At 39.2% G+C, this 15,442-nt stretch overlaps 1 protein-coding gene across 1 annotated transcript; it reads left to right on the top strand.

Annotated features, from left to right (window-relative positions):
• The first annotated feature begins 14,173 nt into the window (after positions 1-14,173).
• RpL27A (ribosomal protein L27A) lies at positions 14,174-15,225 on the top strand. Its single transcript, XM_067769240.1, has 4 exons — positions 14,174-14,224; positions 14,299-14,616; positions 14,837-14,972; positions 15,159-15,225. The coding sequence occupies exons 1-3, from the start codon at positions 14,174-14,176 to the stop codon at positions 14,963-14,965; spliced, it is 498 nt and encodes a 165-aa protein (XP_067625341.1). The 3' UTR covers positions 14,966-14,972; positions 15,159-15,225.
• Positions 15,226-15,442: the final 217 nt, after the last annotated feature.

Here is a 15,442-nt window from a genome sequence, read left to right on the forward strand (position 1 = left end):
CTTTATCGGTAACCGAATCGGTAACCTTATAACAGCTGATTCGACCAACCTTATGGGAATCAATGCAATTGGTTATTGGTGCCGCTAAGGTCGTAACCGTATCGTAGCCAAAGAGGATAAATACAATAAAGCTGCAGACCAATGATGACATGATACGAAACATTCATTCTCTCTCAATTCGTTTCCAGGAATGGGTCTTAAAGTTCATTCAATTGTAAACATAGGTTCATTCGATTGTAAACAAACTTCATTCGTTTCCAAAAATGGGTCTTGAAGATCAGAGTTGCGTAAACCGCGCAAAAAAAATTTCAAGAAAATCGGTGCGTTTTCATTATTTTTCATTTCAAGTGTATTCAACTACATAAGCGGATCAAAAATTTGTAAAAAAGGTACAAGAAATAACAAAATTAAATGAGCTGTTATATTAACGCACGAAAAGATATAAGTACATTTTATCTTAGCTATCAAAAAATTAAATTTCACGTGTTGTCACGGAAAAATTTTTAACGGGTAAAATAAGCTTTTTTTTGTATTTGTGACCCTGAAAAAATTCGAGTTTTTTGATATCGCATTTGACAATCTTGAGTAAGTTTTCGGTGAAAATCATAAATTAAACCTTTACCATGTGAAATACCCCAAAGTTATTCCGAAATACCCAAATTTGATTTTGAGGATGATGGCATCTATGGTCAATGTTATAAAAAATGCACATTTTCACGCGCTCTCAGAGAGCGAGAAGTTTCATATCATGTCATCATTGCTGCAGACATTGGTGCTTTATCGGTAACCGTATCGGTAACCTTATAACAGCTGATTCGACCAACCTTATGGAAATCAAAGCAATCGATTATTGGTGCCGCTAAAGTCGTAACCGTATCGTAGCCAACCAATTGGTTTTTGGTTTGCGTCGTAACGATAAACAGCTGATTACGTTAGGGATACGACTATAGCGATAAGACATACGGCATCAATGATCCCCGATTAAGAGCCGTCACTCGTTATTTTGCGGCGAGTATCTCGCTGGAAATTGAAAAAATTGATGCCGAATGTTTTCTGAGAGGGACATTTTTAATTGTCTCGCATTTATCCATGCCGTTTAGGCCCCTTGTGCAACTGTGATTTTTGGAAAGATAATTAAATAAGTTAATTAAATACAGTCGGAAAAATAAAATGGGGTATTTCCACGAAAATGTATAGAAGACATTTATAAACATCTCGCCCAAAAAAAAAGTAGCGACTACCTCTCAGTATACATCGAGTAAATTCCTTAAAAATATCGAGTGACGGCTCTTATTGTATTTATCCTCTTTGTCGTAGCCAACCAATTGGTTTTTGGTTTACCGTCGTAACGATAAACAGCTGATTACGTTAGGGATACGACTACAGCGATACGACATACGGCACAAATGACTCCCGCTTAAAGCGGCAATTACCCACCGACGTGTGCCGTACGTACGGACGTTTGTCGTACGAAAAAGGTTTGACCGAACCCTCAAGCCCGTAGGAATCAATGTGTGCGTCTGTATATATGTACATAATATATTTGTGTGTGTATTGTTTACACCAAAGCACTGTTGCAATTGACCAGTTGGCATGCATGCTTATGCAAACATCAACTTTTTCAAATTTAATTTTTGATGTTGTAAAAGGCAGAAACAAATACTGAATAACAATTTCTAGTTCATTTATTTGTAACCTCCAATTTTATATAATAATTTTAGGATATTTCAACAAAATTTTAAACAATTATTAGGCCTTTTTGTATAATTACTACAATGGTCCAAACATAGAACACAAAAGTTTACTAGGCAACTCTGTCTTGTGAGAGAGCGATCAGCTGACACGTTTTACGGAAAAAATCAAAATTGTTTTGATTTCTACGCTCCGGGCTACGAACGTACGTGCGTTGAACGTGGGTGAAGCGGCAGTTACCCACCGACATGTGCCGTACGTACGGACGTTTGTCGTACGAAACACGATTGACCGAACCCTCAAACCCGTGGGAATCAATGTGTGCGTCTGTGTACATGTACATAACATATTTGTGTGTGTATTGTTTACAGCAAAGCACTGTTGCCATTGACCAGTTTGCAAGCATTCTTATGCAAACATCAACTTTTGGAATTACAATTTTTCATGGTGCAAATCGCAGAAACAAATACTGAATAAGAATTTCTAGTTCATTTATTTGTAACCTCCAATTTTATATAATAATTTTAGGATATTTCAACAAAATTTTAAACAATAATTGGGCCTTTTTGTATAATAACTGCAATTGGTCCAAACATAGCACACAAAATATTTAATAGGCAACTCTGCCTTGTGAGAGAGCGATCAGCTGACACGTTCTTACGGAAAAAATCAAAATTGTTTTGATTTCTACGTTCCGGGCTACGTACGTACGTGCGTTGAACGTCGGTGAGTTTTCGTTTACATTGCACACTCATAAGTTAGGTCGTGTCAGCTGACACGTTCTTTCTACGTACGTTCGTGGTTAAAGTGGCAATTACCCACCGACGTGTGCCGTACGTACGGACGTTTGTCGTACGAAACCCGTTTGACCGAACCCTCAAGCCCGTACGAATCAATGTGTGCGTTTGTGTACATGTACATAACATAATTGTGTGTGTACTGTTTAAGCTGGAGACATTGGTGCTTTATCGGTAACCGTATCGGTAACCTTTTAACAGCTGATTCGACCAACCTTATGAGAATCAATGCAATCGATTATTGGTGCCGCTAAGGTCGTAACCGTACCGTAGCCAACCAATTGGGTTTTGGTTTACCGTCGTAACAATAAACAGCTGATTACGTTAGGGATATGGATACAGCGATACGACATACGGCACCAATGACTCCGGCTTTACAGATAAGCGCTGTTGCCATTGCCCATTTTGCATGCATGATTATGGAAACATCAACTTTTTCCAATTTAATTTTTGATTTTGTAAAAGGCTGGAATTAATATTAAATAAATATAAATAGATTAAATATTTATAATATGCACTTTTACATAGTTATTTCGAATTATTTTCACAATTTTTCAAACTTTAATTAGGTGTTTTTGCATAAAACTGCACACGGTCAAAAATTAGCGCACAAAAGTTTACTAGGTAACTCTGTCTAGTGAGAGAGCGATCAGCTGACACGTTCTTACGGAAAAAATCAAAATTGTTTTGATTTCTACGTTCCGGGCTACGTACGTACGGGCGTTGCACGTCAGTGAGTTTTCGTTTACATTGCACACTCATAAGATAGGTCGTGTCAGCTGACACGTTTTTGGTACGTACGTTCGTGAGTAAAGGCTCCATTACTGATACTTAGCACAGACTTGACTTGACTTGAGAACTGTCACTTACAGTTCTGTTAAATGAAAATTGCATGTTACTGATTACTCAAAACTTCGCAACACTTAACTTGACTTAGAAGTCTGTTGAATTTTGATTTTCTATGTAAGTTCTAAGTGACGTTTATATTTTGAGATGCCATTCGTTTGTTTCGATTTAATTTTGACATTTTGTCATATAAATTGACATTTATTGATTATGATGCCAGATTGTATGCGCTAAGTGGAGTATAATCGAGGCTAAGTTGCCACGTTTACGCCAAGTCAAGTCAAGTCTATGCTAAGTATCAGTAATGGAGCCTTAACTGCCGCATAACTGCCGCTTAAGGCTGTGTAACGCTGTGTGGTGTTAAGTTATTGAGCTGGCACCATGAGTGGAGTTACAAGCGACGAATAACGTAAGGCAAGGTGCACACGAGGCTACGCTTCATACAAGATATTTCGTATAGCTACAATTTCTCTACGCCTCAAGATCTGCACACGAAGCTACTTTCGAGTGTCGCTACAAAAACCAAACAATTATTGAAAAAAATAAATAAATAAAATTTCTTCAGCTATATCCGTTCTGAAACAAAAGGAAAATAGGTATTAAACGTTGTTTGCATCCCCGTGCCTTTGTGAATTATGAAAGGCAGTTTTAAACCACTGCGGACTAGAGAAAAGGGTGATTTCTAGTTTCCAACACTTTTTAGCCTTTCAAACGCTTCAACAATGTCTAACCAAGCTGGCGTGGTGTTTAATACTCTTTTTCGCTTTGTTAATATACCTTTCACGCACTTTTATTAACTAAAGTAACATTTTTAACTAATTACACAAATTTGCATACAAAAATATTGTCACGGATATTAACATCACTAAGTTATACCATCACTAAGGCGATGCCAAGGCCACGATAAGCAGTATTTACGTCAATAATCAAATCATGTATACACATATACATGGTTCAATTATGTACAGGTTGGCTCATCTCATCAGCTAATTTTATTTATGTCATTGCATGGTCGAAGGGATTGTCAAAAGCAGATGGCAAACTCAAAATGAAACCAACACATTGGCAACATTTTACTTACACATACAAAAATTGCTAAGTTTTATGTTTCCATTCCATACCATTCGCACCAACACCAATACACAGATTTTGACAATTTGAACAGACATATTTTGTTGCTTTACAGAAGAGCCAACCTGTATATAGTTGAACCATGACACATATATAAGGCAGCCGAAAGATGTCACACACAGATGCATTTACTTATACGCCTATGTATGCGCGAGAGACTGTAAACTACAAACATTCACATAAATAATTCAATCCATAGCGGAATGATACAGGTGGCAGCATGGTGACATACCTACAAACATAAATACAAATTCCATGTACTTTGTTTTTGTAAATTCGATGGACAAATGTCAAAATCGTACTGCGCCTAAAGTTGATGTATCAAATCAAATAAAAAAAGTTTGTAATCAGCTGTTCCATGCTGCCACCTTGTATCGTTGCGCCATGATTCAATCATTATGTATCTACACAAACGAATAAATAATTGCGTCTACACATATGTACGTATACGAGCAGCGGATCGGCAATGCACAAACACATGCATATATCTTATCTGAGTTGTCACAAGAGAGAGCAATAATTTGTGCACGTAGTTGTGGCTGGCGATTTTGTAGCCGAACTAACTAGTAACTTCTGGAAATCGAAGAGCCTAGAAGTATGCAGCGTAAAGCCGAAGTCATTGGTGCCGTATGTCGTATCGCTGTATCCGTATCGCTAACGTAATCAGCTGTTTATCGTTACGACGGTAAACCAAACCCCAATTGGTTGGCTACGATACGGTTACGACCTTAGCGGCACCAATAATCGATTGCATTGATTCTCATAAGGTTGGTCGAATCAGCTGTTATAAGGTTACCGATACGGTTACCGACAAAGCACCAATGTCTCCAGCTTAAACTATAAAAGCGGGGCAGGCGAGTAAGAAGTAATTCAGTTTGAGTTGAGCTATCAATCAGTTTGATTAAGCACGTGATCTGGCGGCCAATAGTAGAGTTTCATTTGAGTTATCAATCAGTTTGGTTATTAAGCCAGCGAGTAGCAAAGTATAAGTGTATTGTGAAGTACTTTAATAAAGGCCATTTTTCCATTATTCAATATTAGAGTTATTTATTCAACAGTTTAGTGATTCGAACTTAGCAGAGGATTGCAAATAAGAGGATTTGCAAGCAATTTCGTTACAATTGGTGTCAGAAGAGGAATTGTTGAATAAATTCCAGAGGACAACAAGGACATGGCAAAGTTCAGTTAATTGAAGATCCAGCAACTAAAGAAGGAGTTGGAGAGCCGTGGATTGAATACAAGCGGCGTTAAACTTGAACTTCAGGCACGGCTACGAGAGGCAATGGAAGCGGAAGGAATTGATGTGGAAGAGTATGACTTTCATCTTGATGGTGAGGAAGTAACAAAAATTGAAGAGAAAAACGAAACATCGCAGACAGTTACGAGCACAGACTTGAACATGATTTTGGCTGCAATATCTGCTCAAACATTGACAGTGGCATCTCAATTGGAATCGCAGGAGAACCGTATAACAGCGAAGATTGAAGCACAAGAGGCACGTATAACAGGAATGTCATCACAAATATCCACAAATATGTCATCACAGCTGGAAGAACAAAAGACATATATGGCAACCCAACTGAAAGAACAAGAGACACGCATAACAGTACAACTAGAAGCACAAGAGGCGCGTATATCATCAAAACTCGAAGCGCGCATGGACGAAAAAATAATGCAGTTTGAAGAAAAATTCGAGGCAGAGGTGGATGCGTTGAGAGGTCGTATACAGGAATTGCAACTTAATCGGCCGGCTGCTTCAGCGAGTAATACGAAGGTAAAAACCCCATCTTTTGACGGTTCTGTTCCTTTCCAGGTCTTCAAGCTACAGTTTGAGAAGACCGCAGCAGTGAACAACTGGAATGCGGAAGATAAAGTTGCTGCATTGTTCGTAGCTTTAAAAGGACCAGCTGCGGAAATCTTACAGACCATCCCAGAGTACGAGCGGAACAACTACGAAACATTGATGAACGCTTTAGAGAGACGTTACGGAAGCGAGCATAGGAAACAGATATTCCAAATTGAGTTGCAAAACCGCTACCAAAAAGCAAATGAGACATTGCAAAAGTTTGCTTCAGATATTGAAAGATTGGCTCATCTTGCAAATGCGGACGCACCCGTGGAATACACTGAAAGGGTAAAAATCCAGAGTTTCATAAATGGCATACGGGACGTGGAAACGAAGCGAGCTACATACGCAAACCCAAAGCTGACATTTGCTGAAACGGTATCACATGCATTGACCCAGGAAACGGCCTCACTATTGAGTAAACCAGCATACAAAGCTCATCGTGTGGAAGTGGAAAGACCAGATTGGGTAGACACTATTTTGGAAGCACTGAAGGGATCACAACAGAAAAATGCCGGAGTTATTAAATGTTTCAAGTGCGGCAACCCAGGTCATATTGGACGACATTGCAGCAGCGGTCCCAATAGCTCCATATGTTGGTCGTAAACGCAGAGCAGAAGGTGATGAGCAAATATCCAAGACCACTCAATCGTTAAACTAAATCGAGTCAGCCGCAAGGGGCGACAGCTGGCTCCCGCAATTGAATGCCCCATAATCTCTATCTCGCAGATTGGAAGAAGATCGAGCAATCTTACTGTTGGAGGACATGTGGACGGAAAGGAACGGTTACTGACTGTAGATACGGGTGCATCTCATTCCATCATTCGAGCGGATTTAGTCAACAAAAAGATAAGACCATTGCTTGGAGCAAGATTACGTACAGCCACGGGAGAGGACACCCAGGTAATTGGAGAAGTAGAATGAGAAGTCGCAATTGGGAACGTCACGGTAGTACACAATTTTATAGTGGCAGAAATTGTTGATGAAATCATAATTGGAGTGGACTTCTTAATCGACCAGGGCATCAAGATCGACATGCAAAGCAAGACGATGCGATATAAAAACATGGATGTACCACTTAATTTCGGCTAGGAGAGAGGCTACAGCAGTAAACGAGTGCTGGTGGAAGAGAGTCAGCAAATACCACCAAAATCCGAAGCAGTCATCTGGGCAAAGGTTGATGGAGATTGTGGGACAAACAAATTGTGGGTTGTCGAAGCAGCAAACAAATCAGCACTAAACATACTGGTAGGAAAAACCCTGGCTATGACGAAACAAGATGGACGTATTCCGGTAAGAGTACTCAATGAGTTCAAGTCACCACTCAAACTGACTAAAGGAGCTATTTTGGGAAGATGCCAAGAGGCTGAATTAGTTGTTAACTGTGAACAGCTCCAGGAACAAGTTTCAGCTAGTAATACTGATCTTTCAAATGACATCACGGCATGGATGCAGGGGCTAGAGGAAGCATATCAGAGTAAGGCAAAACAACTGCTCCTAAAGTACGCGGACATATTTGACCAGGATGATTCTAAACCAGGCCGCACCAACGTTGTGAAACACCAAATTGACACTGGAGATGCGAGGCCGATCCGTCAAGCTCCACGTAGTGTTCCACTGGCGAAGCGGGAAGTTGAGAGTCAAATCATTCAAGAAATGAGCGACAGCGGCGTCATCGAACCATCAGCTAGTCCATGGAGCTCACCGGTAGTACTTGTAAAAAAGAAGGATGGAAAAATGAGGTTTTGCGTGGACTACCGGAAGTTGAATGGCGTAACGAAAAAGGATAGCTACCCATTGCCAAGAATTGACGACACTCTGGACTCGCTATCTGGTACGAAATGGTTTTCCACGCTGGACTTGAAAAGCGGCTACTGGCAAGTGGAGATGAAGGAGGAAGATAAAGAGAAAACAGCCTTCAGTGTCGGTGATGGTCTTTGGCAATTTACAGTGATGCCTTTTGGACTTTGTAATGCACCAGCTTCTTTTGAGAGACTCATGGACCAGGTACTGAAAGGACTACATTGGAAAACATGCTTGGTGTACCTGGACGACATCATCGTATTGGGCAAGAACTTTGATGAATATCTTAAGAACTTGGATGAAGTTTTCCAGAGAATAGCTGGCGCTGGTCTGAAGTTAAGTCCCAAAAAGTGTGCGCTGTTTAAAAATGAAGTCAATTATTTGGGTCACAAGGTAACGACAGAAGGCATCTGCACTGCGAACGAAAAAATAGAGGCTGTAAAGGATTGGCCAAGACCACAGAACCTACATGAATTGAGAAGTTTCCTTGGGCTGTGCACATATTACCACCGATTTGTACCAAATTTTTTCAGCGTAACCCATAGCCTCCATGAGCTTACAAGAAAAAACAAAGCTTTTGAGTGGAAGAAGGAGCAAGAAGTGGCTTTCCAAACATTGAAGGAGCGTTTGTGCACTGCCCCAATGTTAGCATATCCGATTCCAGGAGCAACATTTATTCTAGATACAGATGCGAGTGGATATGCTATAGGAGGCGTTTTATCACAACTGGTCGATGGACAGGAGAAGGTAGTTGCATATTACAGCCGTTCGATTGGAAAACCAGAGAGGAACTACTGTGTTACGCGGAGAGAGCTGTTGGCATTGGTAGAGTGCATTAAACATTTTCACAAATACCTCTACGGCCAGCGATTCCGTGTCAGGACAGATCACGCAGCGTTGAAATGGCTTCTGCAGTTCCGTAATCCGGAAGGACAATTGGCACGGTGGATCGAGCGACTACAAAGCTACGACTTTTCCATTGAGCATCGAAAAGGTATTACCCATGGAAATGCTGATGCAATGTCATGAAGACCATGTAGTTTGGAATGCAAGCACTGTTCAAAAGCCGAGGCTAAAGAAGACATTATAGATGTCCGGCTAATGAATATAACATGTACAGATGAATGGGACAAGCAACAGCTAAGAAAGTGCCAGCTAGAAGATGCAGATCTGTCACGTGTTATGCAAGGGCTCGAACGAAATGAAAGACCAAACAGAGAAGAGATGTCAGCAGAGAGTCCCATTGCGAAGTCATATTGGGCACAGTGGAACAGTTTAGAATTGATATCCGGTTGCCTTCATCGAGTATGGGAGAGTGAGGATGGTAAATACAAGAATAAACTGATAGTTGTTCCCAGAAAGAGGATTCCTGACGTGCTCAGCGAGCTGCATAATGGTCCAAGCGGAGGTCATCTTGGAATCACGAAGACGCTCGAGGAGATTAAACAGAGATTCTATTGGGTTGGTTTCCGTCAGTCGGTCACTGAGTGGATTGCGAACTGCGAGGTTTGCAACAGAGCGAAAGGGCCCAGAACACGAAGTCATGGCCAGATGAAGCAATATAACTCAGGTGCGCCATTTGAAAGGATCGCCATGGATATCGCAGGTCCATTTCCTACTAGCAACCGCGGAAACAAATACGTACTGGTGGTTATGGATTATTTCAGTAAATGGCCAGAGGTATACCCAATCCCCAACCAAGAAGCCGAAACAGTAGCAGAAGTGGTTAAAAACGAATGGGTTGCAAGGTATGGTGTACCAATGGAGTTACATTCTGACCAAGGCAGGAATTTCGAATCAGCTGTGTTCCAGGAAATGTGTAAGTCATTGGGCATTCGAAAAACACGGACAACTGCATTGCATCCTCAATCCGATGGTATGGTAGAACGATTCAATAGAACATTGGAGGAGCACTTAAGGAAAGTAGTAGACAAGTACCATAAAGAATGGGATACCCGCATACCATTATTCTTGATGGCTTACCGATCAGCAGTGCATGAGACAACGGGCCAAACCCCTGCAAAAGTAATTTTTGGCAATGACCTTAAACTGCCAGCTGATTTGAAGTTTGGGATAGATGCCAATGCGGAGAGAAATGTCAGGAAATCCACTAGTGATTTGGAAAAAGAGCTAAGAGAAATACATGATCTGATAAGGCAACGAACAAAGATTATGAGTGACAAGATGAAAGCCAGATATGATAAAGCAATTAATTCAGAAGGTTTTCAGGAAGGAGATTTGGTGCTGTTATACAACCCACAACGTAAAAAAGGTTTGTCCCCGAAATTGCAGTGTAATTGGGAAGGCCCATACAAAGTTGTAAAACGGATCAACGATGTAGTGTACCGCGTACAAACCATCGGTAAACCACGAACCAAAATGAAAGTGGTCCATTTGGAAAGGCTGGCAACGTTTAGATCGAGAGATTTGTCTGATCGGGATGATCAGACTTAGGTGGAGGGCAGTGTCACGGATATTAACATCACTAAGTTATACCATCACTAAGGCGATGCCAAGGCCACGATAAGCAGTATTTACGTCAATAATCAAATCATGTATACACATATATAAGGCAGCCGAAAGATGTCACACACAGATGCATTTACTTATACGCCTATGTATGCGCGAGAGACTGTAAACTACAAACATTCACATAAATAATTCAATCATTATGTATATACATAAACGAATAAATAATTGCGTCTACACATATGTACGTATACGAGCAGCGGATCGGCAATGCACAAACACATGCATATATCTTATCTGAGTTGTCACAAGAGAGAGCAATAATTTGTGCACGTAGTTGTGGCTGGCGATTTTGTAGCCGAACTAACTAGTAACTTCTGGAAATCGAAGAGCCTAGAAGTATGCAGCGTAAACTATAAAAGCGGGCAGGCGAGTAAGAAGTAATTCAGTTTGAGTTGAGCTATCAATCAGTTTGATTAAGCACGCGATCTGGCGGCCAATAGTAGAGTTTCATTTGAGTTATCAATCAGTTTGGTTATTAAGCCAGCGAGTAGCAAAGTATAAGTGTATTGTGAAGTACTTTAATAAAGGCCATTTTTTCATTATTCAATATTGGAGTTATTTATTCAACAGTTTAGTGATTCGAACTTAGCAGAGGATTGCAAATAAGAGGATTTGCAAGCAATTTCGTTACAATATGTAAACAAACATCTTGTTCTTCCTTTTTTTCATGCATACGTACGCTCAGCGACCAACATTGCTGTACGCTTAGCTACACGAAATTTTCATGCTTTGTCGCTTTCATGCAGCTGACGGCTTGTATGCAGCTCTCCATTCAAATACATGTGTTCGGCATCAAAGCGTAGACGACGAAAGGCCAACGTAAAGGGCGAATTAATGGTGACTTATAACCATAAAGCCATAACCAGATAAAACAGCTGATCGAACCTGCCTTAAGGAAATCAATGTAAAAGCCAAATTAAACTTCCTTAACCCTAACGCCATAGTCGTAACCATACCCATATCCATAACCATCTCAATGTGATCGATTAATGGTGCCTTAACCTAAAAATCGTGAAAAATTCATAAAAATGAAGAAAACGCAAAAAATTACAAACATATTCCACAACAAATAAGTCTCTTAGTCAGATCGTATCCAAAACCATAAATAAAATCTACAAAAAGTTATTAAATTCACCAACTCAAATATTTTTAGGTTATGGATATGGCGAAAAACCAAAAACCAATTGGTTGGCTACGATACGGTTACGACCTTAAGCCGGAGTCATTGGTGCCGTATGTATATCGCTGTAGTCGTATCCCTAACGTAAGCCTATACGATACATTGCGATCGATTAATGGTGCCTTAACCTAAAAATCGTGAAAAATTCATAAATATGAAGAAAACGCAAAAAATTACAAACCTATTCCACAACAAATAAGTCTCTTAGTCAGAACGTATCCAAAACAATGAATAAAATCTACAAAAAGTTATTAAATTCACCAACTCAAATATTTTTAGGTTATGGATATGGCGAAAAACCAAAAGCCAATTGGTTGGCTACGATACGGTTACGACCTTAAGCCGGAGTCATTGGTGCCGTATGTCGTATCGCTGTAGTCGTATCCCTAACGTAACCCTATACGATACATTGTGATCGATTAATGGTGCCTTAAGCTAAAAATCTGAAAATTTCATAAATATGAAGAAAACGCAAAAAATTACAAACCTATTCCACAACAAATAAGCCTCTTAGTCAGAACGTATCCAAAACAATGAATAAAATCTACAAAAAGTTATTAAATTCACCAACTCAAATATTTTTAGGTTATGTATATGGCGAAAAACCAAAAACCAATTGGTTGGCTAAGATACGGTTGCGACCTTAAGCCGGAGTCATTGGTGCCGTATGTCGTATCGCTGTATCCGTATCCCTAACGTAATCAGCTGTTTATCGTTACGACGGTAAACCAAAACCCAATTGGTTGGCTACGATACGGTTACGACCTTAGCGGTACCAATAATCGATTACATTGATTCCCATAAGGTTGGTGGAATCAGCTGTTATAAGGTTACCGATAACGCACCAATGTCTGCAGCTTTAGTAGCAAAGAGAATAGCATAGTGTACAAGTACAAGTGTGTTGACTTATCTGTCAAGCATTCTGACAGGCACTCGCTGGATTCGGAATGACAGCGAATTCAAAATGGATACCATTACCGAATGCTCCGAATGATTGAAAAATTGAAAAAGTCGAGACGATTGGTAGACAAAAATGTTGTCGTTGAGACCAAAAATGCGACTCTAGACCTGAGATTTCCATCAGGTGAGCGAGGCTGTTTGTAGTTTTGACGTTTATCGCTTAGTGAACACACTTGGTATAGGTACACTATGGAGAATAGATATACAAGAGGGCGCACTGTAGAGTTGCAACATGGCGTTGAGACAGGCTGGTGTTCCTCCAGAAAATCTAGATTAGGAGTTCACCACACTTTTTGTTATTCTGTCCGCACCAGGCTGGCCTGTCATTTTCATTTTTGCTTGCTTTATTCGTGGCGCGCGACTAATTTTGACAGATTCGTTTGTGTTTTCATTTATGTAGTTTGTTTTGGTTATCCCATAAAAACGCAGATTTCTTAATTGATCGGTCGATTATGATTTTGTGATGCTGTGGATAATAAAATTTTACAAAGTGAATTTCAAAATGCAAAACAAAAATTGTAAAGTGTGGCTGAAGATTTATCGTAGATATGTGCTTATATAAACGTGGTCTAAAAGCCTTCCGCGATTTACAACCAGATTAACTGAATTTTTGTATGTGTACGTGTCGGGTATTTGACGCTTGCCCCGCGACTATCAAATAAAAAGCCATCAATCAACATTTGCATTGAGAAACCGTAGCGTTTGGACGTTAATATGTCATCGGATGATGACTTTTTTTACTTGCAACTACAGCAGTTTTATTAAATAATAAAAATTTTATTAAATAATAATAAAAGCTTTACATTCCATAAAGCTGCTAAACATTGATAATTTTCAATAAATTTTAATATGAATTGCTGTTCTTCCGCGCACTTGTTCATTTTGAATGTCGACACAAACTAAATACAACACTGCGTTTTGTCAATCACACCCCGCGACTATTTAATAAGCTAGCGTCAAATGAAAAAATCAAAAATTTTTGATTTTCATCAACGTGTAGCCGACAACAAATACGTGTGTCACGAAGCCACCCGACTGCACTAACACACAAAATTCAGTCAATCTGGTTGTAAATCGCGGAAGGCTTTAAGAAGTATTTAAATATTTATAAAATACACCCCTGTAAGGTTGCACTAAAATAACGCACTGAAATCACACTTTACGATGACAACCAACATGTGCAGCCAACTTCAATGATTTCTTTCTTTCATAAAACTTTAAGATGGTGAGTGGACGTCGTATTGTTCTAAGCAAGCACAATTTGCGGTTTTTTCATTCATTATAAGTTACCTGTTACCATGCTCAATATTTCGTGGTTACAAAAAAGAAGTAATTAAACGTGCATATGAATAATTTGTGAAATGCTAACTTTGATTGTCAATAGCAATGGCATTCCTTAAAATTGTGTATAACCTCAAAAATTGTGACTGCCATATTGTAAACTTGCCAAACATAATTGCTATAAACACGTGTGTATTAAGCTTAAATAAAAGTAATTTCTATATTTGTAGTCGAACATCAAAAGGAAGAAAACCAGAAAGTTACGTGGTCATGTGAGTCATGGGCATGGTCGTATTGGCAAGCACCGTAAGCATCCTGGTGGACGCGGTAATGCTGGTGGTATGCACCATCACCGTATAAACTTCGACAAATACCATCCTGGCTATTTTGGTAAAGTTGGTATGAGAAACTTCCATTTGCGTCGTCAACATAAATTCTGCCCAACAATTAATTTGGACAAATTGTGGTCACTGGTTGGTGCTGACAAATTTGCTGAATTGGAGAAAGAGAAAAGCAAAAAAGTCCCTGTTATCGACTTGGTGCAATTCGTAAGTATCCTTTATTTTAAAATTAAAAGAAGCGTATATTTGTAATTTCTGTTTAACATGAAGATACATTCTAAGGCGTCGGGCGGACTGAATGCGACCGTACAATTGCTCTCCCCATGTAGCGAAAGCCTTTCAGATTATATAGAAATTTTAAAATCATGATCATAAATCTTATTGTAAATTTATTGCTGGCAAATTGTAATTTTTGTTTCTTTTGTAGGGTTATTATAAATTGTTGGGTCGTGGACATCTGCCAAAGCAGCCTGTGATTGTAAAAGCGAAATATTTCTCAAAAAAGGCTGAAGACAAAATTAAATCAGCTGGTGGTGTCTGCTTGTTGAGAGCTTAATTTTAAGGTAGTAATATTTTACTGGTTTCAACGAACATTGTGGTTTTTCAAATACAGTGACGAGTTAATTTAAACGTCAGACTTTTGCTGAATGAATATTGGTATTACTATAACTGAACTGAGTATTTGAAAGTCGCATGAAATTGCTAAAAATCTTAGTATTGTTGTACTATAGCGTATACTTTTTTTGCAGAACCTGTTTCCAACTTCGTGTGACCATATAACGAATGGGTTTTATAATAAATTTAAATTTACTTAAACTTGTTTATATTTTTAATGCTTCGTGCCAATGAAATAATTTATTTCACTTAGTTTGCATCATAACTAAGCTCTTGTAAAACAAGCAAGCAAAAGGAATTTTCTTATAAAACTTCCGCGTATTTCGGAACATAATAATATAATGCAACTTTGTAAATTTGTTATATATTTGGGCTTTCGCTTGGTATAGATAACTTGGAACTGAAATCAACAAATCAA

Source organism: Eurosta solidaginis, chromosome 2 (genome assembly GCF_040869045.1).
Source record: "Eurosta solidaginis isolate ZX-2024a chromosome 2, ASM4086904v1, whole genome shotgun sequence".
Lineage (NCBI taxonomy): Eukaryota > Metazoa > Arthropoda > Insecta > Diptera > Tephritidae > Eurosta > Eurosta solidaginis.

Excerpts from the sequence above, each read along its gene's own strand:
- RpL27A (XM_067769240.1), top strand. The coding sequence starts at position 14,174 with ATGGCATTCCTTAAAATTGTGTATAACCTCAAAAATTGTGACTGCCAT. Across the intron at positions 14,225-14,298 it reads AAAATTGTGACTGCCATATT|TCGAACATCAAAAGGAAGAA; the intron begins GTAAACTTGCCA and ends CTATATTTGTAG. Across the intron at positions 14,617-14,836 it reads TTATCGACTTGGTGCAATTC|GGTTATTATAAATTGTTGGG; the intron begins GTAAGTATCCTT and ends TTTCTTTTGTAG.